The sequence below is a fragment of the Harpia harpyja genome, chromosome Z (assembly GCF_026419915.1).
Source record: "Harpia harpyja isolate bHarHar1 chromosome Z, bHarHar1 primary haplotype, whole genome shotgun sequence".
Classification (NCBI taxonomy): Eukaryota; Metazoa; Chordata; class Aves; order Accipitriformes; family Accipitridae; genus Harpia; species Harpia harpyja.
In genome coordinates, this window is record NC_068969.1 from 23,010,330 (window position 1) to 23,033,496 (window position 23,167).

Consider the following 23,167-nt stretch of genomic DNA (forward strand, 5'->3'; position numbering starts at 1 on the left):
ATAAATTTTAGCTGTATGTGTATGAAAGCCATGAGTCAATATTAGAAAAAGACAGGTGTGTTTATACATTCAAGAGACAATTCATGCAATACAGCTTTCCATTATTGCTGGATTACAGAACCTGGCAGAAAACTTTGACTACTGTGAAATATTCAAATCACATCATATGTATTATTTGTGCAGTATGTGAGAAAAGTAGTAGATGGAGATACAACACAGCCAAGGTCCCAAAGGAAAAGGAGGTTCTTTAGCCGTTGGTAGACCACTAAGACTGTCTACCAAAAAAATCAGAGGATAGTCCATCCTATTTTAAATCAAACAATGAAAAAAAAAAAGCTACAGTCCCAAGCATTTCAGTTACTTAGGAAGATATATGTAGCACACTGTCCGACACATAGCTGAAGCCACTGGAGAGACCTGTGGTATATTTTACTGGGATACAAGTAACTTGAAATTGGCCGACATGATTGGTATGGGTTAGGAGGTCTCTAGATGCTCCATCAGTGTGATGGAACTGCTAGTACAGATCTAGAGCAATCTAGACCCCAAGATGAGTCTGATTTCTCTTGCCAGACACATCCTCCTGGAAGAACAGCAGAGTGTCAACATCTGCAATGTACAGAACAGCAAAAAAAATTTAGCAAGTTCCTCAAGCTCCCAATTGCTGACTTCCCAGAAAGGCCTCCAATTATGCCTGGCATGCCAAAGAAAGACTACACGTACCATAAGAGACCACAGCATGGGGATACTCAAATCCTGCAGCAAAGAGATAGCTCCTGCCCTGTGAGGTTTAATTGGTTTTCTCATTACGGTTAACCATGTCTGAACAAAACAAGCTCTGTGAGTACAGAGCATTTCTCAGATTTAGTCAACCTGGATAAATGAGAGAGAAAGAGACGTAATACTTGAATCTGCTGAGAGATACTGTATGAGAAGCCCCACATATGAAGCTTACCCTGCAGGACCTCTTTCTCTGTCTGCCACAAAGAAAACCAAATATTAACCTCTCAAAGCCTGGTAAGCTACTTCTCCCCATAAACATCGGCTTTAGTACACATTGAATTCTAAATGAGCTAGTAGAAGCCATGAAGATAACTCACAATGGTTTGTTCTCTAATGGTGGTGGGGTGAGTAGTACAGATTGTAGCAACATAAACAAAAAATCTTCCTTTTCTTTTTTTAAAGTAATTCCACTGCATTGGCAAATTCATGCTTTACGTAACAGGATGCCAGTTTGGAAGTATTCAACTGCTAACTAGTTGTGGAGGCCTGTCCAAGAAAAAATGAATAAATAAAATTGCACTACAATTTCAGTGTTGATTGCCTGTGGTGTGATAGTTCCTAATTCACCACAACACAGAATGTCCCCCACCCGAGACACAGTAGAGAGAAGCAAAGAACAGTAGGTTTTCAAACAGCAACCAGACCAGAGTAGCAAGAGGGAATTCTATACTTCATGTGATGCCAATAAAATGCTTACAGGGTTGTGAACTTCATCCATTGAATGATGAACAGCCCACCAGTCCGATGTCCATTCCCAGGCATTTCCTACAATGTTGTACAAGCCATATCCATTGGGAGGAAACGCAGTGACCTATACAAGATATAGAACACAAGTGCTGGTTCTGTAAACCACTCAACATGAAATAAGGTTTTTAATCCTGAAGGCCAGTCTGCTGAAGGTACATGTGTCTTTACTAGGAGCTTCTGCCTTCATATCTCAAAAGCAGACACCAAATTAGTAGTGCAGAACTATAACACTTCTACATACTCCATTTAAATACAATAGAATGAAAGAAGGAACTATTATCATCCTCAATGTTCTCAGCACCACATTTCCATTAGGGCACGTATCTTCTCATTGGTTTTGGAGATTGATCCTCTAAAGAGAAACACTGTTTGACCAACAGACACAGACCCGAACGTAGCATTAGTGATCTGACCTCCATGCCCATACTTACAACTTCCAGATTCCCCTTTCCATCAAAGGAAAGCAAGAGTGGCTGTCAACTCATGCATATGCAAGACTTCTCTAACGATGAAACTTTTTGGACTTACTTTAACTACCATTTAATAATTCATTCACATTGTTGATTGCCTTTAAAATTCTACTCCATTGTTTGCTATACTAGACAGACTAAACCTTTCCAAAAAGGGAAGTTTCATTTCTTTTAAACTATTGCATGATTTTTGTGCCTCAGGAACAACTACCCAAAAAAATGAGAGTTCAAAAAATTGTAATGCCAAAAGTGCAGGCAGAAAGTATTTCAGCTTCTGACTGTAAGCTGACTGGAAAGGGGGAAAAGAGGTCAGTCTGAGAAGAACTGAAAGTTAAAATGAAAATAATCTTTACTTTTCAATTAGCTTTTAAAAAGTGTCCCTTGGTAATACTCAAGCCTGCAGTGAAATACACTGTAACTTTAAAAATCTAAAGGTGAAAGAGTACAGGAATGGAAAACAGCCATGGCTTGTTGTGTTGAACACAGACCTCAGTTTTAGGAAGACTAAGTTCATTTCCATATGATTAATTCACTTAGACACATACTTACAGGCGCAGTTCCTTTGTATCCATCTTCTGCAGTGTTATTAGTTGGGAACACTCCTTGCCAGATATTGGCATAATGTTGACCTTTTGGCTGAAGCTTGTTGCCCCATGGGAAAAGTCTATTAAAAGACATACAGAAGAACAGTTGCAAACACTTAAAAAGAAAAAAAAAAAAAAGACACACACACCACACCACACACACCCCCTTCCTCTCCACCTTACCCTGGAGAACTGTTTGTATTCCAGTTCCATTTGTACCAACATCTAGCAGGTTTTCAAAGAGAGCAAGGGTTCTACGAGGACAATTCGTACATGAAGGAGGGAAAGGCAGCGCTGCCCTGTGCAGTATGTAGTCCAGGACACAGGATGGAGAAGACATAAACCTGTTATTCACCTTGTCTTCTCCTCCTCCCCAAGCCCACAGTCAGATAACAGGTGGATGCAGTGGCCCTACAGTTGCTGTGCAGTGATGTAGTTATTTACTTCTTAAGGTCTTCTGCAACTCTTTTGGCCTTGGCACTAAGCTCCTTCGCTACACCTTTCATCTCCTGCAATAGCAGCAGTCCTGTGTCTTGGCATTTTGTCACACCGCCTGCTCTCTTGGGCTCTTTGCATTCTCTTCCCATTATAGAGTTCAGATTACAATACACCATTTAGGGAAATTCACTTGCCTAAAGGAATCTGTTCAGAGTAAGTCAGTGTTATATTTACCCGAGATGTGCATACTACACAAGAAAAAGACATTGAGGGTAATAAAAACCCACACAACTCTTCCTTATCTAGTAAATACCAGTGTTAAACGTTTATCAGGGACATATTTGTGACAAGTACCTATTTTCAAGACCCCCTCGACAGCTGTATTCCCATTCAGCCTCAGTTGGTAATCGTTTCCCTGCCCAGGTGCAGAATGCCACAGCATCATTCCAGGAAACATGAAGAACTGGATGATCCATTCTGGGGAACAAAACAAATAGGACAAGACCATCAGCAGAACTAGGCAATCTCACAGCTATACACCTCAAGCACTTTATGAAACTCTTTTAGATATGGCCACAAAGGACTGTGAGGAAGTTTCCAGTTACAACCGGACAAGCTATCAGATTACTTTTACAGAAAAGAAGCTACTTAAAGAAAGACAGCAAGATGCTGGAAAGGAAATGCAACCATCAGAGAAAAACAAGGAAGAGAAAAAAATTAACTTCTGCTTGTCTCGTCATGCTTTTACGTACAGCCCTCTACAGTTAAAAAAAGACATTTGTGGCTTGTGCTTCCTCACAGTCTCACCTCAGAAACCTGCTGCACCCAGGAGCCAGTGAGGAACTATTGACACACTGGCTCCTGTGGCAACGTAGGTGCTCAGAGACCCAAAGGAAGACACCAAAAGCCTGCAGCATTACTACTCCTTGCTAGGCTAGTCTGACAGTAACTTAACAAGAAGTCCAGATTCTCACCAGGAAAATTTACTTTGCAGTTTAATGGCAAATGCTCTTTACTTCCCTGGGCACTCTTCTCTTTGCTGCAGGTTCTTTGCTGTCAGTTGTAGGGTTTTTGAGAGAGAGGTTGGATGAGAAGGAGTCCTTACTCTTAGCAACATCATCTTTTGCAGCACCCAATCCAGGAAACAGTGAACTGAAGATATTTAACAAAAAAGTATTTTTCTTTGCATGTTTCAAGCACTCCACAGTTCACATGAAATCTCCCATCTCTCCTTTGGTTTAGTTTCAGGATTGCCCTTACAATCCTTGTCTTTTTCCAGAAAAAAGACAGAAAAAATGCCTAGTCATTCTTGTCACAAGGATCCTCCCCATCCAAGCCTCTAATAGACCAAGATACTTCAAGAGCTGAGGGTACTGGTCCAGAAGACACATACAGAGGACTTCCTATTAACTCGTCTTTCCTGCCTCATTTAACAAGCCAGCATATGCCTCTTGGTCCATTAGGCTACTTCCACATGGCAAGTTCACCAGCAGTTTTACTAGGCTAGGTTTGCACCACACTTTGCAAGACTAGATTTACATGGCACATTTCCAACTCTTATCTGCTGACTGTGACCTAAATTTCTCCATCTCCCCCTAACAACGCCTCCCAATATGATCTCTATTTTTGCCTCAGATAATTCTTTCATTGCCCTTGGAGAACAGACAACGGACTTGTTACTAAGCAGTTCAGCCATCAGGTGATGTTACACTAACACAGCCCTCTCCTTGGAGGACACAAAAACATGCCCGAATCTACTAGATCTAGGCTAAAGAGTCTGACTTTATTTCAAACAGCAGTTTTGAAACTTTAACTAGTTGCTTAAGGCAGCTAGTGCCAGCTGCATTGATACCTGCCTAGTGAGAAAAAGAGTTGCAATATAAGAGGTCCCAAATGAAGAGTCACATCCAAGTAAGCATACAATAATTTACATAACTGAACAATGGCTTTCAACATGTGCAATCCTGTGCTAGTTCTGCAGTATCCATAAAAAGCACCTGAGAATAATGAAGCCTTTTGATTTTCTAGGCATAAAATTCATTCCACTTCTGAATGTAAAGAGATCGCATAAAGACATGGATCAGCAAGTTTCAGGGTTCATACTAGCAAAGCATGGCACCAACTATAGGCTGTTAAGAAAAACTAGATTTCCAAAGCATTTAGAGCTTCTAGATAAATCCACAACTGATTTTCCACAATAATCAGCCCACAAAGTCAGAATACAATAAAAAGCACAAAACTCTTCAATCTTCTGCTGCCAGAGAGATAGGCTTCCAAATCCCAGATGGACAACATACTACACGGACTCCTAGGGTACACATGCAGTTAGTATTTAGTCTTCCTCTCCGAAACCAGATCTGCATTGAACGCTCTAAAGTTTCTGACCCTCTAAAGATCTACTTTGTTTCACTGCTGATATACAAATGTGAATGGAAAACACAGGGAAGCACATTTCAGTATGGTCTCTCTTCCCTCAGGTAGAAAGTGCTTATAGACCTTTTTGAAATACTACTACGTCATTGACCATACAACCACTGAATATTGCATGCAACACATTAGAAGATGGGAAAATAGTCGCAGAAGCAGAGGCAAACAGGTAACTAATTAAAAAAACAAACCCTTTCTTGTACCCCCATTCCTGGTGCAAGTTTACAGGTACATTTACAAGCGCTGTGTATTCCAATTGAATGGCCATTTATGGCTTACCTGTTGGAGATACTAGAGTCGTGACCCTCAGGGTGCTTCCAGTTGGCTCCCTTCACAGGCAACCACCAGGGAGCAGCTGCAACCTGAAAAGGGACAAGAGTGGCCAGGGAAGAAGGCTTAAATTCCCAGCTAAAGGCTATTCTGAAAAACCACCATGTGACAATAGGCTACAAAGCTTTTACTCACAGCTCACGGCTCTGCCTGCAGCCAACTGACCTATTATTCTGACGAACCAAGGTGATCATTTGATCGAACCAAGGTGATCATTTGATCGAACCAAGGTGATCATTTGATTGACATTACAATACTCCCAGCCAGAGAACAGCCCAAGGTACTGAACAGCACAAAGAAAATACCACCCAACCAACAAGTGAGAGGGAGACCAAATCCTGAGCATACTTTTTGGAAACATTGCCCTCTGGCTGTCTCTCCTTCCCTTCTACGTTTTCTCACCTGCAGGTCTGATACAAAGCACAGTTTATTCTCTTTGAAAGCACAGCCTTCAGCACACTACCTGTGCTGGACCAGACTGTCCTCTCAGAAATTCTCAAGTGTATCTCTTCACCTCTGAAAACTATGCCAAGAACACTCAGATGGCAGTGGTTGAAAGAGGTCATCTGGAACATTACAGTTTTACTCGATTCTTTTACAACAGTATCCCCACAGTACAGTTAAACAAGCTAACCTTCTGGCTGACTTCAGTCTGACATTCTGCAGAGACAATAAAAAAGACAATTTTGGCTTGAAGAGAATTTTCATCCCGATTATTTGCTCCCTAGACTCAGTGTTTTGGAATAACTAAAACAAAATCCTGATGACATCCTTTAACTAGGGTCAAAACACACATCTTGCAACACATTTGCTTTCCAGTTAATTAACTCAGTAAGCTGATTTTAAATTATTTGCTATCAGCTTCCAGAAGGTGGAGACAGAAGAGCCACAGAAGTCAAGTGAAGCCTTCCCCCCCCCCAGTTGGTTTGCTGAGCAAATCAAGCTTGCAGACAAAATACTGTGCAACAATGCTCACATCAAGTACTTCTCTCTAACCAAAAGTCTCAAATTTGATTCTGCAATGCCAAGGAATTATTCCTGGAATACATTCATTACGGATTTCTTCTAGTAAGCTTACTTCAAAGCTGAGAGGGTCAGCACACAGCACGTTTAACTATTCTATTCTGATTCACATTCACTTAGAAATACCTATCTTAATAATGGGCCCTTTCAGAAAATTGAGGCAAAAAAGAACACTTATGCTAACCATCAATAGTGGTTTTTTTCCAGCAGCTTGAGTGCTTGTTTCTAAAATACTCCAATTTCCATAATGAACAAAAATCAAAGTAAATAACCCTCCAATGCTTTAGGAGTTAAATAACCTACCAGCTGGTTAGCCCTAGACCTAGGAGGTCCAGATGCTACTCTAATACTGGCCTGCAGGACAACCTTCAGCAACTTCTGCCCTCTCAACTGCCCCTCAGCTTTCCCTGCTCTACAGATGGCAAAGGGAAGAAGTAGAATATTTATTTCTCTTCATCAGGCTGCTAAACCAACTTTGTGAAGTGTTACACACACAAGTAGGAATTGTGCCAAGAGCATTACCCTTTAACTCACCAAATCCTTCACAGGAAGGTCCAAAAGTAAAAGTCATTGAAAGCTGGTACTTGGGAGACAGAGCACCAGCCCAGTCAAATAATTTTAACAGCAGCTACTAGGAGGAAGCTGCATCCTTCAACAGTGACAAGCATTTAACATGTAATTACATGTGTGTGAGAAAAAAAATTATCTATGACAAACTTAAGTTGTTAAGAAAAACTCTGGTCCAAACCACACATCAGATCCCTCATTTGAATGTTTCAGTAGGAAAATAAAATAAAGTGCCTAAGAAATAGAAGTGCTGCTAATACACAAAGACATATTATATTATATTTAAAGCATCTGATCAATCTATGCTATAACAGCTCCCATGACAGCTTTTCACTCTTCTCCCATCATCGCACACGAATTTTGCCTACAGCATACATCTGGGTACCTTACCTAAAAGCTCACTGTAAATCAATAGCAATCCCGGAGTAAAGCTGCAGAGTCATTGGTTTAAGCTCAGCTGAAGAGCCCACAGCTCTGTAAGCTCTAGGCAAGAGCGCTGGAATCCCTAAACATGCTGCAGGACTCCTCCAGGCTGGGAAGTCATCCACACACAGGTTTTTGACGCTCTAGAGAGCGAGTGAACATCAGTGTTAAGTACAAAAGAAAAAGATGCTCTCAGCAGCTTGCTGATGACTGAGATGTTCTGTCCATGTGCTCTCTACCTAAATGGGACCCTCCAGGCATACTACTGAAGTAATGACATTTGTTAAAGATCCTGCTTTCTGATCTCCCTAGCATGGCAAGCACATAAATTGACAAAACCACATAATTCTGGCTCAGTATCTAACAAAGCCAATGATGTTCTCACCAGAAGTGGTGCCCCTACCCTTTTCAAAAAAAGCATGGGAAGAATTTGATCTCTTACTAGAAACTATAGCTCTGTTACTGAGCATTCAAACCCAAAGGTGGGATCTTCATTCAGAAAGATACTCCACTCAACTCTCATAGCACTAAAACTTCAGAAGACCAAGCTGCTAAACAGATACTACAGTCAGTAGGTTTAAAACTAGTCTGACTTAACCAATTCCTTGTATATTTTGAGCTTTAACCTTTAATCTATACTCAAGATAGGACCCCTACCCTTTTCAAAAAAAGCATGGGAAGAATTTGATCTCTTACTAGAAACTATAGCTCTGTTACTGAGCATTCAAACCCAAAGGTGGGATCTTCATTCAGAAAGATACTCCACTCAACTCTCATAGCACTAAAACTTCAGAAGACCAAGCTGCTAAACAGATACTACAGTCAGTAGGTTTAAAACTAGTCTGACTTAACCAATTCCTTGTATATTTTGAGCTTTAACCTTTAATCTATACTCAAGATAGGACAGAAATCCAAAATTAGAATTTTACAGCTCTTTAAGGAAAATAAGACCCACAGTACCATTTGCTAAAGGTTCTCCGTGAATCTGAAAGATCACAAGTAAGATAACATCCCAAGAGTTTCTAAACACAACACGTTTTTGTAAATTAAACTGCTTGGTTTGAATTAAAAAAAAAGTAAAAATCTCTGCAGGAGACTGCAAAGACTTACACTTTAGAAGACTTTAATTTTGGAAAACATTTTTGTTATGCAAAAACAAAAAGCAGATGCTTTCAATCAGAATGGTTTATTTTAAACCAAGAAAAATATAGTCTCTCCGCATGAGAGCACTACGTGTGCACGTCTTCTGTTTCTGGCTCTGCTGAACTGAACACCTAATGGCTGCCAGTCTTTGCAGAACACCCAGATCTTTAGAGAAGTTACACATATAGTACTAGGACAGCAGTAACAGTGATAGAGTACCTACAGCCTTCAATAATTAATTGGAAACTTATCTAAGTCAGCCATGGACATGAGCGAGCATGCACCAAGATGCTCCTTCCAAAAGAGAAAGTCATGTACCTGAAATTTACAGTCCTTTCAAAAAACTTTTCAGAAGTCTTTAAAGCTTTTAATTGCTCTAAATCTAATTAGTAGAAGAGCTAATTAGACAGAGATAGTACAACATCACAGTTAATACAGCAAAGCCCTCCCTTGCCACTAATAAGCTTAGTTACTTTCATAATGCTTAGCAGTTCTCATGCTTCACTCCAAAACATGTGTTCTGTAGACTGGCAACAGATTCACTTTGTAAAAATAGCAGCATATGCTGCTGAATAGATCTTGAAGAGATACTGAATTAGAGGACAATATCTCCTTCATTTTGATTAACTCTTTACAGCATAGCCTATCACTTGTAACAGAAATGGTTAAAAACATAATGGCTCTGCAAATGTTACACAACTGCCTCGATATACAAGGAAATGCAGTTCTAGGAGCAAAGCACATGTCAGAGGCAGAGAAGCTCAATGCTTGTTTTGGTCTGATCCAGCTGAAAACTTGGATTATCGAGCTCTCTGTTCCAGGATTAAACTTTTAAGAACTCACTGTTCTGCTTATCACAGACTTGTAGCACTGTGAAGAAAAGAGAACATGGTATGATAATGCTGGGAAGATATACTAATAGTTAATTCCAACCTACGAGTTTTCCACTCTAATGAAGCGATTTGCAGAACTAAAGCCTATACTCCCACTATCAGCTTGCATAACATTCAAAGTTTGAAGCATTCAATTTTCTTTTCAAAGTAGGTTGGGATAGCCTAACTCTAATTGCTCCATTAACTCACGACTTCAAGATTTTTAGACTACTTTACAATTATCTTGAAGAAAATTCCTTTCTAAAGATACATAGAAAAAAATGAAAGGGGGGAACATCAGGAAAGTGAAGTTTCATCGTCAGCATTACACCGCTACTGCTACTGCAAAAGCGGTAAGGGAATACCCTTAAAAACACACCCAAAACACACCCAAAAAATCCAGCCAATAACCATGAAAACATTTGTATTAGTCTTGCACCTAACATGGCACTGGCCATGTTAGAAAAAAAAAAAAAAAACACCAAAAAACCAACTCCCCGCTTTAGCTCCAAATTTCAAACGCAAATCACATTTATGTATTAGAAAAATTACCAAAATAACTCAACTGAGTAGCTAATCTTGGCTCTAATTCCATTTCTAACATGCAGCAAGTCACTTGAAATAAAAAAGCTGTAGATTTTCACCTTGTCGGGCCCATAAGATGATGAGAAATTCATGTTGTTGTCCAGACATGTAGCACCAAACATTTTTTTGATGTGCTACAGCATTATAATGCTATTTTAATATAATAAGGCCTGTGTACACTAGGTCAAGATAAAAATCTGGAAGAAGCAAAAGTTATTGCAGAGTAAGAACTTCAGCAATTTAGGAATCAACTGTCTGAAAAGAGATTTTTCCCGAGTGAAATGTAGTCTATGTCTGGAAAACACTTCAAGAATCATTTATTAAGCAGCAGGTTCTTAACCAAAGATACACACACTTCAGTTTCAGAAGCTGACTTAATAGGTTACCATTTGTTTGAATCAGATTCTGTTAAGCACTGTACATCTTTAATTTGCAAAAGCATCCTTTTGGCTGCAAAAGCAATGTGTGCATCAGCTGGAAGCAGGGAAGTTATGAAGCATTATCTCTGGGAAATACACCCAGTGGTCTGGACACCCTCACTGCTAGGATTGGTAGGATGTGAGAAAAAAACTTAGTGATTCAGTGAAGAATGTAATTTTTGGATGAGGTTTTATTTTATCCATGTAAGGCAGATACACGTAAATCTCTGTCAATTTTTCCTCCTCTAAGCCATATCCTAAACCCTGAACAGCTGATTAATGAACTACTGAAGAAAGAGGCAGACAGAAAATAGAACATTTTTAGTAGGGCAGAGAGTTTAAGAAATAAAAGTGATCACTGTGCAACAGATGAGCCACTGTCATTCTCCTCTCAGAAACCACAAAGAAATCACATTAGGTGGGCTCCTGGTCACAAGGAACTTTACACCTATATTTTTAAGTAGCGTACCTTCCCAACAACCCTCCAAAACTTCTTCCCTTGCTAAGAATCAGGGCAGAGACCTCTCTCCCACCTTCCACAGGCAGCTCCCAAGCACGGATCCAACACTACAGCACCTCCTTCCCATGGGAGCCCAGTCTGCCAGCCAGGCATGGCCAGTCAGTGGGCAACGTTAACCTACACCTGCCCGCAGGAGCAGGCGATGGGTACAGACACATCGATGGAGCGTCGGGACCGTGATTCCGCCGTCGCAGACATCAGCAAGCAGCAGCTATTCTGGGCTGCTGCATTGGCTTACGCAGGCAGCGTTTTGGCTGGCTGTTGTCACTACCTTCGTCGAGTCCTGCTCTGGGTCAGAGGGGGACTCAGCGGAGGGCAGAGACGAAGCTGAGCCCCCTCCTCTGATGGATTCGGATTCAGAACACATGACGCCACGAGGGGCCGTTTGAAACAAGCCAGAGCCACGGAGTGGTCCCACTCAATTTTAAGGCTGTTCTCCAAACGCAAGGAAAATCCCTCCGGCAGATGCACGCTCCCCGTTCACCTTCGCCAGCCTGCAGCTCTGCTTCTCCTTTTTGTCCGTGCACTGAAAACGACACCAACACGACCTATTTCTATGCAGTGCATCATCTCTATAGCAACAAGCTTGTGTTTAAGTTGAAACAGCTGTAACTGAGTCAGGGAGACATTGCAATGTAAATAGTGTGGAGGTGAATGCTGCTTCAAGGCTCAGGACAAAGAATAGATCTCTCCTAGCCAGTTATCAAGGTTGTCATAGTAGCTGCATAAGGGAGACATAATCTACAAACGCCGCTATAACTCATATTTGTACTTGAAGCTATTCTGCAGAGAAGAACAAACCTTCTATAATTATGTACATAAACTGAACTGAAACTTGATTGTCAAATCCTCCACTAAATCAGTAATTAAGCACACTGAAACAGCTCAGAAATTGACAGTTGAGTATTTTTTCCAGGAGATAACTAATACCTCATGTTGCCAGCTTCTGCAACGCTACTGCAAGTCCCATGCTATTTATTATATCAATTAAAAGTCCCAGCGCCCCAAAAGCTCTAATTACAGAAGAATCTGTTTTGATTCTTATTTTCTAAGGTTTCTAGTCTCCCTCATTAGCTCAGAAATAAAAGCAATACAGGTTTTTGTGTAATATTGAATATTGATATTGTTTGCCTTAACTCCCAATATTTTAAAGTAGATTGAAATTGCAGTACCGCAAAAAGGAAAGGCAGCAGCTTTATAGAATAAGAATAAATGTATTTTAAGTCATCAGTTAGAGAAAAGATCTCAGACTTAATTAGAAACTAGCACTTTACTTTTACGAAGGGACCTTTTCCTTTGCGTAAGGAAAGGTCATCGAATCTCAGTGTAATATTTCACAGCTATGTCAATCCTCCAAGAAAAATAACCAAAAATATTTGATGCTAAAATCCAGTAAGATTCATTAGGTGCAAGTTTTGGAATCCAAAGAAGTTTCTTTTGAGGAACTGATGTTCCTGGTGAGTTCCATCTCTGGAAGTCTATTTTTCAGCCAACATATAAATCTGCACTCAACTAGTAATTTTTTCCAATAACCAAGTGAATATGAGCATTAAGAAAATGAGGCGTGCACAGCTATATCTACAGCCTGAGGCACAGGCAATGCCCCCCTTTAAAGTTGTAGTTTATACTCATAAATATGGACTAATATTACTGGTAATTCCCAGTGAGATATGCTTCCTGCACATCATTCTTTATCCCAATAGTGAGAGCACAGCATAAGAAGATCGAGATTAACAGCTCCATCTTCCCAACTCCTTAGGGGAGATATCTGAAGCACTGGGGTCTGCAAGAAATAGGCTTGCCCATCTCTTCCTTTGATTTCAGTTTCCTCTCTGAAAGGCCTCTGAAAAAGGAAAAGCCAAGTGTGGTTGAAATGAAATTTACCCCTAAAGTAGCAATAAGTGTATTTGTCAACTGCTGCTTATGCATCCTATGTATGTTGACATTCTAACAGTATCAGACAAACTATACAATAACCTACCTGCTTCCCCCCCCAAGCCACAGATAAGCAAGTTAGTATCGCGTGCTGTCAGAAGGTACATTCTCCATAGTAACTGCTACAAACACTAGCACTGCTATACTACCTGCAATCATTGTTTGTTTCATTATTATTTTGAAATACTCATTTGAAATGCATAATGTTTTCATTGTTTTTAGAACGGGACTATGCCCTTTGAGTTACAGGCTAGAGGCACTGCTATAAATAGGTAAATTGCATAGCTCAAGACCACTGCAGAGGTTTCCATATAAACAGGGATGAAAGTAGCATCCCATAGTTCTGGATTGACCAGAACTCCTTAATAGTATTTGCTCAGGTCTGCCAGTGAACTAATTTCATTGCATTCTCAGACCAAAAACTCAATACCTCTTAAAGACAAATGAAGTATACAGATTTGTATGCTTTCAGTCTCTTCATTGCAGAGTTTATCTGGCCTAGAAGCAAAAATTAATTTTGCTATCTTCCACAAGCCAAGAGTAAAAATGTTCCCACTACTCTCCAGTGAGCAAATCTGACTTACGCTGTACTCCAGTCTCAGTAAGTGCTATCCTGTTTACCTTTTTCATGGTAGCTGCACAGCAAACGAAACCCTTGCAGTTATTTGCAAGAGCCCTCAAATCCCCTCACTGGTAAGCATGCCTCAGTACCTTCTCATTTCACAGACACAATCCCCATGCTTTTTGCTCTAAGATACATTAAAATGCCATATAAATGGCATTTTACAATGCCATGGAATAACAGTACCCTCTCTACTTCCTCTGTAACTAAGTCAGGGAGATAAAAGAGCAGGAAAACAGTTTCATAATAAAATAAGAATAGCAAAATCTCTAAATTTTGAGCTTTTTCCATTTCCCCAAATTATCTCAAAAGAGAAGGAAAGAAAAAAATAATTTCCAAATGCCAAGCTATTGGCAATTCTAGGCTGTGTTTTATCTATGACATCTAAACCAAAGGCCAAGTACCCAAAAAGGCCATAAGTTAATAGCTGTAACAGATGCAGTAATTGGTAGTTGATTTTAATCTGCAAGTCTGAGAACTGATTTTAGCATCTGAAGCTATCAAAACTTGTTAAGCCCATACAAAACGCTTTTGTTTCAAAGGACCTTCCACCCTCACCCTAGAAAAATCCTTTTTTATTTGAAAAAGTCCTCACCAATTCTATCAGTAACACCCTCATCTGTTACAGAGCTAAATTTTCACTCTCTGCCATGTTACCACTGCAAACTTCAAGGCCAAAACTAAAACTCGAGTTTCCAGAAATCTAGAACAATTCAATTACTGGCTGCTACACCCCTTTTTACTGCTTCCCTTCCAGAGGAGGGTTAGGTCCAACCTACATTCCTGTAGCAGTGGCTATCTAGGAGACCACCTCACCTCCAGGAAATGCACACCCAAAGCTCCAACAATTATTCTACGTGCTAAGCTGGTTTGCTCCCGCATTAGCTTTCACCAGCCCCACCTCTGTTCTAATTTAGCTGACTGCTTCCGTTGAGGGCCTATGATAAATTTGTCTGGTTTAAGAACTGGAGAAGCCAAAGTGGCCAAATAGAGCAAACCCTCAGATACTCCATGACAGACACATGCAGCTCATTATTTATACCACTTAGTTCAATATCTTCACTTCCACCTTTCTCCAATTCTTTCACTACGTATGAAATACTACTTCCAAAATAGTACTTCCAAAATACACATTCCTGTTGCTCTTCCCCTATACTCACATTTGCATTTAGCACCCCTGTGCTTCAACTGGAGAAAAGCCTTATCAAAACATGTCTCTGCCACTAAGGCAAAGTAAAAATACAGTCCTTTCTCCCATCAATTTGGTGGAGGGATTTCCAGTACCAGTAACACACCAATGTTTATATCTTATTTCTGCTTTTCATGGTGATAGTTATGATCCAAGAAGGTATATACCACAAGCTAAAATATGACTTGACTAAGGTATACGTTGAGAAAAAAGCCTTAATCTTTTCTATTGCTGGTCATTACAATCTGCTGATGAAAACCAACTTCATGCAATTTACACTTTTTCTGATTACATTTGAACAGTTACACTGCAGTAGCCAATTTTTAAAGTGTGCTCATTTTTTTTTTTTTTTTAAAAGTAATTGAGTAGTATCAGATTCCTTTCACCTTTTTTTCCCCAGCAGACACTAGTAGATTTTAAACATTTTGGGCAATGTAACAAGAAGCTAGCTTTTATTTTCTATTGTTTAATTTAAGCTTGCAGATCCCGAGGAAGAATTTGCTTTTGCAGAACCCTTAAAGTCCCTGCCCCATAATTGGGATGCTTCTACATTTTCACAACAAGAAGTGTCTTGCAAGTTGTCTATAGAAACTTGTTTCTTGAAAGCATGATCTATAGAAAACTGCTAACACATTTTATTAGTTTCAATTAGCCAGGATAAGCATGGCCTACACGGAATCCGGTTGTCTGAGATCCCCATGGCTGATGCTTCCCTTCCCTGCAACTGCAAGACGCTTGCTTGTTCTAGGCTACAAATCGCACTCTCACAAAACCCAAAGACCCTCAAAACAACTAAAGTCCACACAGTACTTTCAACATTTATAACCTCTCACAGAAAATGCTTACTAGAACAACAAAAAGACACAGTTTTGAGAGGCAGAAGCATATACAGATAAAATTCTAAGCTGTATCTTCATGCATTAGAGTTTGCTTTCCACTCTACCACTGAGCTGCCTTCTGACACCTTCTCCTTGCAGACAGAAGTTGCTTGCTGAAAGTTGGATTTCATGGTAGGTAGCTGGTGAGGGGGCAGGCAGACAGGAGGAAGAAAAGCAGCTCCTAGTTTCTTTTCCACATCCTCATGATATTGCCATGTTTTAGAACGTAAGTTTGTCCACAGCATCAGCATAAAGTTAAGAAGTGCCAAACTACAAGGCAGTCAGTCACTATGCTCCAGATCACTTTACCAAAATAATTAGTACAATCTTTCTGTGTGTTCATTTTGACAATGCTCTGCATGCCAGCAACTCGCAAAATGACCTAATAATAAATACTGAAAACATGGCAAAAGGACAGTCTCCTAAAGTTTACTTTTAACAAATAGAGAAAACTTTCATAAAGAACCAGCCAAAAAGACCAGTTTGGGCTCCATTCCAGCTCTGGCATAATACTTGTTCTGTTAGCATTACAGCCAACACTTCAAAATTTGGCTGACACACCCAGGAAAGTGACTCCCAACACTCTCTATGTGTTTATAAAAGTAGCCAAGACTCAGCTTACACCAGCATTCTTAGAGTTTGTTTGTTTTTTTTAAAACAGAGAGCCTGATTTAGGGATTTCTGCATCACAGAACTAGGGTAGGAAAAAGAATTTCTCTAATACTAACTTTTATGAAGATGGGATGAGCCCATCTGCATTTATTCTACCTTCAACATCAGTGATGCTCGTATTTGGGAAGTCCAATTTAGTCCTCTTATACCTCACAGTACAGAAATGTTAGTCCTGAATTAAAAGATAACAAACTATTCTTGTAATCTTTCTTCCCTTGCAGTAGTAAACAAAACCCCACATTTTTTGCCAATCCTTCACAGCACACATTGACATAGGGCTTCTTGAAACCTCTGATCTATCAGTCTGCCCCTTGAAGATAAAAATCAAACTCTACAGACTTCCGCCTCAACCAAGAGCATCATTTATGTAGAACAATGAATATTCACTATTGTAAGGTATTGCACCATGCACATGGAAGAAAAATTCTCTTTGTGTGATAAACTATTTTGGAGAAAATTAAATGACTAAAACTAAAGCCCCAGGTATTCTCAGTTGTTTATCATAACAAATAATCCTCTAAACTCTTGAAGTTGTACCTTGGATCAAATGTTGTACACAAGTAAAACCTTGCTACTAACTAAAAGAAATAATTTTGTCTCAGACTGTCCCACCTCTCTCTCTTTGCTTATCTAGCATCAGAAGGTACAAAAGGTGGCAAGAAAAAGTTGTGCTCCTCTATAGATGCAGTTTCACTTGAACACTTATTTATGTCTAACTGAACTATTGCCAAAAGATGCAGTTTCAGTCCTGCTACTACCTTGTGTAGTATCTCTGCCTTGTGTACACCCTGCTTAGCTGTGTTGATTCCAGCACTTGCAGAATGAGCCAAGTTATCTTCGCTGATCCAAAAGAAAATTAACCAAAAAAGCAAAGAAATTCCCATACAGAGTAAAGGCAACTTGAAGCCACGCCCCCCCCCCCAAATTGCCACACTATGCACATCAGAACGCTTCATTTCTAAGGTCTTTTAAAGGCATGGGACAAGAGATCTGGAAACGCAGTGTGTTCATCAGACCTGAGGATAATTCTGATGGGAAGGGACCTCAGGAGGTCATCTTGTCCAAACTTCTGCTCAAAGCAGATCAAGTCATCCAGCAGATGACAACACATAATCTGCTTACTATCGGGAGCTGTAAAGGTTAAGTGACCTGTTAAGGTTAAAGAGGAGTTAAATGAAGCCTAAGAAAGGCTCAGCAACACATTCACAACAGAAAAAGGGGAAGGGGTGGGGGGGGGCAGGGAACCTTCACTACCAAACTTTTGGGTTTTTTTAAACTAAAATTCACTTCCACTCAACGGGAAAACTGGATCAGTTCCAGTTTAATCACCACTGCACCTGCCAGGATCACTATGTTGCCCTAGCACGATGAAAGGAACTGAAAAAACAGCAAGGCATACAGGACCTTCTACAGAGATGGAGGAAGCACAGTAAACTTTAGCCATTCACAACATAATAAGCAATCTTACAGACTCAGGTCTGCCATAGAAATGGCACTTAGGAATACTTGCGTCTAGTTAACCTAGAAAAAGCACTCATGCAAGCATTGCTGTTGTATCAGATACACAGATTATCCTCATTTTCTTAAATCGGTAGGATCCAGGATTTACCCACTTTGGACAGAAGACTGCACTGGCAGAGCGTGCCAGTCACATGTACGTATGATCTTGGAGCCAGAAGCACTCCTGTTCTTTGCCTACACAGAACATCACTCAGCAGAGCCACTAGTGACATCTAAATTTCTGAAGCATCACTGTATTACACATAATACAAACAGCCTTCTATCTGCACCACTTACTACAGTCCTAAGTATCTCTCACTTTGGAGGCAAAAGAAAACAAGAAGGGGTTGATACTAACTTTTGCTTATCAGGAGCAGATTTTTTGTTTGTTTAAAAAAAAAAAAAGAGAACAGTGAATAGACTGTAAATCCTCCACACTTGAGGGAGTATATTATTCTAGGCCAAACCCCCCTCCATAAACCCCATTTTTGTACATGGCTTCAGGAACATCACACAATTTAGCTATTACTGCCATAATTGCTAACACATCTACCCCAGTGATTGCTAAGTAAGCTTTACCCTGCTGTGTTACTCACTGCCTGGTGGATGTCAGCCTTCACTTCTTCACTCAGCATTCCCTCAAACACAAAAGAATCGCCAAATTTCTCCGCCTATATAAAGAACAGAAGATTCAAGCATATTATCAAAGGAATGTTATTCTTAAAATGCCACTCACATTTACAACTTTATTTTAACAAGGATAAGGAAATTCTAATAGTAATTTTGAGTTTTCTTTCAAGGAAGCTATTTTGGAACAGAAGAGAAGGCATTTTATCTCTGGATGTCGTCATTCTTCAACAGCCACTGGACAGATGGCAGCTCACAACTTCTGCAAATGTTTTTACTTTTATTAATTAAAAACACAGTTCCAATGGTCCCAACTGCTTTAAAATGCTACAGTCAATCTAACATTCAAGGGCCTCTTTCATGTCTCTTATTCTTCCTTTGGGAATTACAAACTTAGGCATAAACCTTGTCACTTACTGCTCCTTCATCATCACTAACACCATGATATAAATGCTGTTGCAACAGCAATAAAAGAGTTAAAAGTAACCCAGCCATTACATCTAGCATTATGTAAAGCCAAAAGAAACAAAAAATACAAATAATTTCAATGAATCACAGTGCATGATACCAATGTAGGGCTTTTTTCCCTTGGTAAGCCAAGTGAATTGACATACTAGGGAAGTCAAAACATGTTATCAGAATTCATCACATTTGCCCTTCTCAATTTCTTCATTTTATTGTAGGCATTCGAAGACTGAGAATGATCACCATGAGCTGCTTCTGCATGCTGAGAACTCTTCAAGAAGCACAGTTTGAAAGAAGGATCCCATTCACCACCCAAATTGCAAGAAGTTTTAGCATATGACTGTAATCTTTATATATTCAGTTTCAGAAAGGAAAGAGAAGAAAAAGATACATAATTTCTTTCACTTCCCCAGTCTGAAAGACCCAGACAAAGATGCGAACAGGTTTATCAAAAATACTTTTTTTTTTTCACTCTTGCCCAATCTGAAAGATCGAGACAGAGGCAAACAGATTTACCACCTAAAGGACCCCAAATTTCAGTCTGACAGCCTCCATCAATGGCTTTTTTATTATTATTATTTTGTTAAAAAATACTTTGGGTTCAACAAGATAGCTATACATCTGGAGATTTTTTTTCTTCAGCTTTCTATTTACTTTCAAGTTTCACTTGCCACTGCAGTTCAGTCTAGTCCTTAACAAAAGAAAACCAAAAAGTAGGTTGGCTCTGTTTACCCACAGTAAGTAATGTGAACATTATTTAAACACACAAAAACCAGCTCAGCTGCATCCCCCCAAAAACCCCTGCAGAATCAGTGCTGTTTACTCTAACTCTGAGTTTATTTTTCCAAATCCAGCATAAAAGGGGGCCCCATGCAAGGGGGGATGGGAGAAATAGTAAGTGGAGCACCCAACTACACCAGCTGAGCCACGAAGTGCTGTCTGAAACAGACTCCATCTGATGCAGTGCTACATTTAAATACCACTGCACATCTGCTCATTCCAGAAGCCATTTGCAACAAGTAAGCCCTGTTCAAACTCAAAATTGTTAAGCAACATTTTTTCGTAATTATTGAGCTAAGAACTTAAAAACAGAAATAGTGCCGTAGATAAAAGAAGCCCTTCATCCAACCAGAAGGATCCTGTCTTCCAAATGAGAACCAGTTTATCAAGTGAATTCAGCAAAGTGCCTCCTTTGAGACCTGATTATTACTGAGGCTTTTATTTGCTTAAAAGACCTGTCAGGGTTTTATAAAAGTTGAGTAGGAACAGTCAACTGTCAGGAAAGATCAGAGCCTCAGGCACAGGTAGCTTCCTTCTTGGAAGAACCTTAACATATTCTTTCTTAGTCCATTGTTCCCAGCAACATGCACAAAACTATTATTATACTTGCTATTCTATCTTCTTTAGACAGCAGGGCTTTCTGTTGCTCAGCTCATCAGCAAGTAGCTGTGCTGAACTAGCTTGAGAGTCCTCAGCCACCATAGTCTTTTAAATCCCTGGTCCTCTAAAATAAGGAAAATCTAACAATGTAGTTGTACTGGTACAAAGACGTCCTAGGACCCAAAGGTCAAGAAAACCCCAACAACAAAAAACCCCCAAAACCCTGCATAAACATCTTCAGCCATCTGTTAGCTTCACCCAGGCTGCCTCGGTCATACTGCATGGAAGATACTAGTTCAGATATCAAGACACTTAATAAATGTAACTGTATACATCTAAATGACCTTTCAGACCCCTGGGCAGTGAGGCAAGACAATTTTCTCTCTACACTACTTAAATCAGAAACGTTCTAGTACGCAAACCCCAAGCAAGTAATTGTGACATCCTTCAAAAAAGAACAGCCTAAGTTTTTAACGGGGATTTTGCCAACACAAAGAAAGATGACAGGAGACTGAATACCCTTCCGCCTTACCTCAGTAACGTACCCAGTAGAATTCACGAATCTCTCAAACTCCTCATTGCTGACCTCATACTGATCCATGTAGAAACTGTTAAGGTGGACTCTTCTAGCAGGCCATTCTCCATCTTGCTGTATTTCAGGCTCATCAGTGCCCATTGTGAACACTCCTCCTGGAATAGCCACCATCTGCAAAGAAAACATCACCCAAAAGATTATGAAAATGAAAGACTGAAAAGTCTTACTCCTCCTCCACCTCATCTTTGGAGGTGCTTTTGCTTTGAGCAGAATTTCACTGACAAAAACAGCACAACAAAATGGCAACAGGGGCATCTTGATCACCACCTGTTTGGAAGAAACAGCAAGCAGAACTTAAATTGAGAACAGAAAAACCCATTTGCAGCTCTTTCTACATGAAGTCTGGGTAATTCAGAACTTTCACTGAGGGCAATGCTTGTGCTCTAATGAGGAGAAACATGTTCCCCTACTGTACCCAAGAGCCAAGAAAGAATCCAGAGTCCTTTCTATTCATTTTCAGATTAGGAATTTTGGCATTTCACTCTATTCCTACGAAGGCTTGATGCATCAATGAAGAATCTGGAGATTACAAAACTGTAAAGTGCTCTTTTGTGGACAAGCCTGTGCTTGTTTGCATACTAACTACACATGATTTTTCATTTAATAACAGGCACGTGCAGGATTTTATTACCAACTGTGCTGCTAACTGGCAGGTAGGCACAGCACCTGCAGCTCTGTGTACCAGAGATGAGACAAACTTTCAAGTCAGTTATATTCCACTCCTCTGGAGGACTGGCCTTGTGCAAGAGCCTCAAGCTTCAGAAATAAAGGACAAGTGACAGAATAACATTTCAACTATTTCCATAAGATGTTTTCCCTTTAAGGCCTCAGCCAGTTTCCAGAGAAACACAACATGTTTTCCCTCAGCTTTAGTGGGATCTTTCCAGGACAAGGAAGCCCCCAGAGGTCTTGTCGTGCCTCATCAGATGTTTCCTGAGAGCCCTCTAAAGACCACAGATGGAGCGCTGCGCTCCTCACCCCAAAAAACAAGAGCATCCATGATCCCTGCTCAGAAGCTTGTGCTGCCATGAAGAATGACAGCTCAGGCTGCATAAAAGTTTCTCAACGGGCAGGTGATGTTTCAAGGGCTGACTACCCAAGAGCTAGTTTGCCAAGCAGTTACCCAACTCATCACCAACAGATGGAGGAATTGGGGAAGAAAACTCCCTCTCCTTTCTTTTCAGTATTCCTGAGCTACCTTCACCGCCTAACTCACGTTCAATTCAGCCACCTCATTCCTCCTCTGGCAACGGTCAGAGGCTTGTGAGTGGGTGAGCCCCAAGAAAGCCAGCCAGCACTGGCTTACACATCCACTGTGGAAAATAATCTGGCGTGTCATATCGCACCTGAACATACCCTGGCAGTGATCTGTGATCACACACTACTCTTATAAGAGACTCAAGCAGGCGGACCAGTGACAGAACCTAAAATAAGCAAAGCCAGTTCTAAGATATAGCAGCATTTTTTTTTTTTTTTTACAAGATCCTGATGTCTGGTATGCAGGAAATTCAAGTCTAATAACAGAAATATTCACTGAGGGAGAAGTTCCCAGACTACCACACTTCTAACACTACTCTAGAAGTTTAGTTCAAGTTCTGACAGAAGAAGCAGCCTGGGATTTAGATGTACGACAGTTCAAACAAAATCCCATATGCATATAGTGGAATAACACAGTATGCAACATGTAGAAGTAGCCAAACTGCAGAGATAGGGCTGTAAAAAATGTGAACTGATGTAACATTCAGATGATGAGGTGGGTACACAGAACCAAATGTGAACTTTGGACTTTGTAGGTATAGCCATTTTGCAGCACGGCCTAGATTATAGGACCTTGATTCTTCTATAGTTTGATTTTTTCCACTTTTTTTTCTTACTTGACAAGATTCTCTTCATAAAGTTAAACTGTTTTGGTGAAAGCATCTATCTGTTGACTCACAAACCAGGAAGACAAAGAATCATTAGTTACCCGCCAG

At 40.2% G+C, this 23,167-nt stretch overlaps 1 protein-coding gene across 3 annotated transcripts in view; it reads right to left on the reverse strand.

Annotated features, from left to right (window-relative positions):
• SUMF1 (sulfatase modifying factor 1) overlaps positions 1–23,167 on the reverse strand; it is a 39,098-nt gene that overhangs the window by 12,917 nt on the left and 3,014 nt on the right. For all 3 annotated transcript variants that reach the window (XM_052778083.1, XM_052778082.1, XM_052778084.1), the window contains exons 2-7: positions 21,132–21,305; positions 18,724–18,798; positions 5,729–5,811; positions 3,377–3,499; positions 2,550–2,664; positions 1,481–1,594 (exon numbers count right to left, since the gene is read on the reverse strand). In XM_052778083.1, coding sequence (XP_052634043.1) covers positions 1,481–1,594; positions 2,550–2,664; positions 3,377–3,499; positions 5,729–5,811; positions 18,724–18,798; positions 21,132–21,305 — 684 coding nt within the window. The remainder of the gene's footprint in view (positions 1–1,480; positions 1,595–2,549; positions 2,665–3,376; positions 3,500–5,728; positions 5,812–18,723; positions 18,799–21,131; positions 21,306–23,167) is intronic.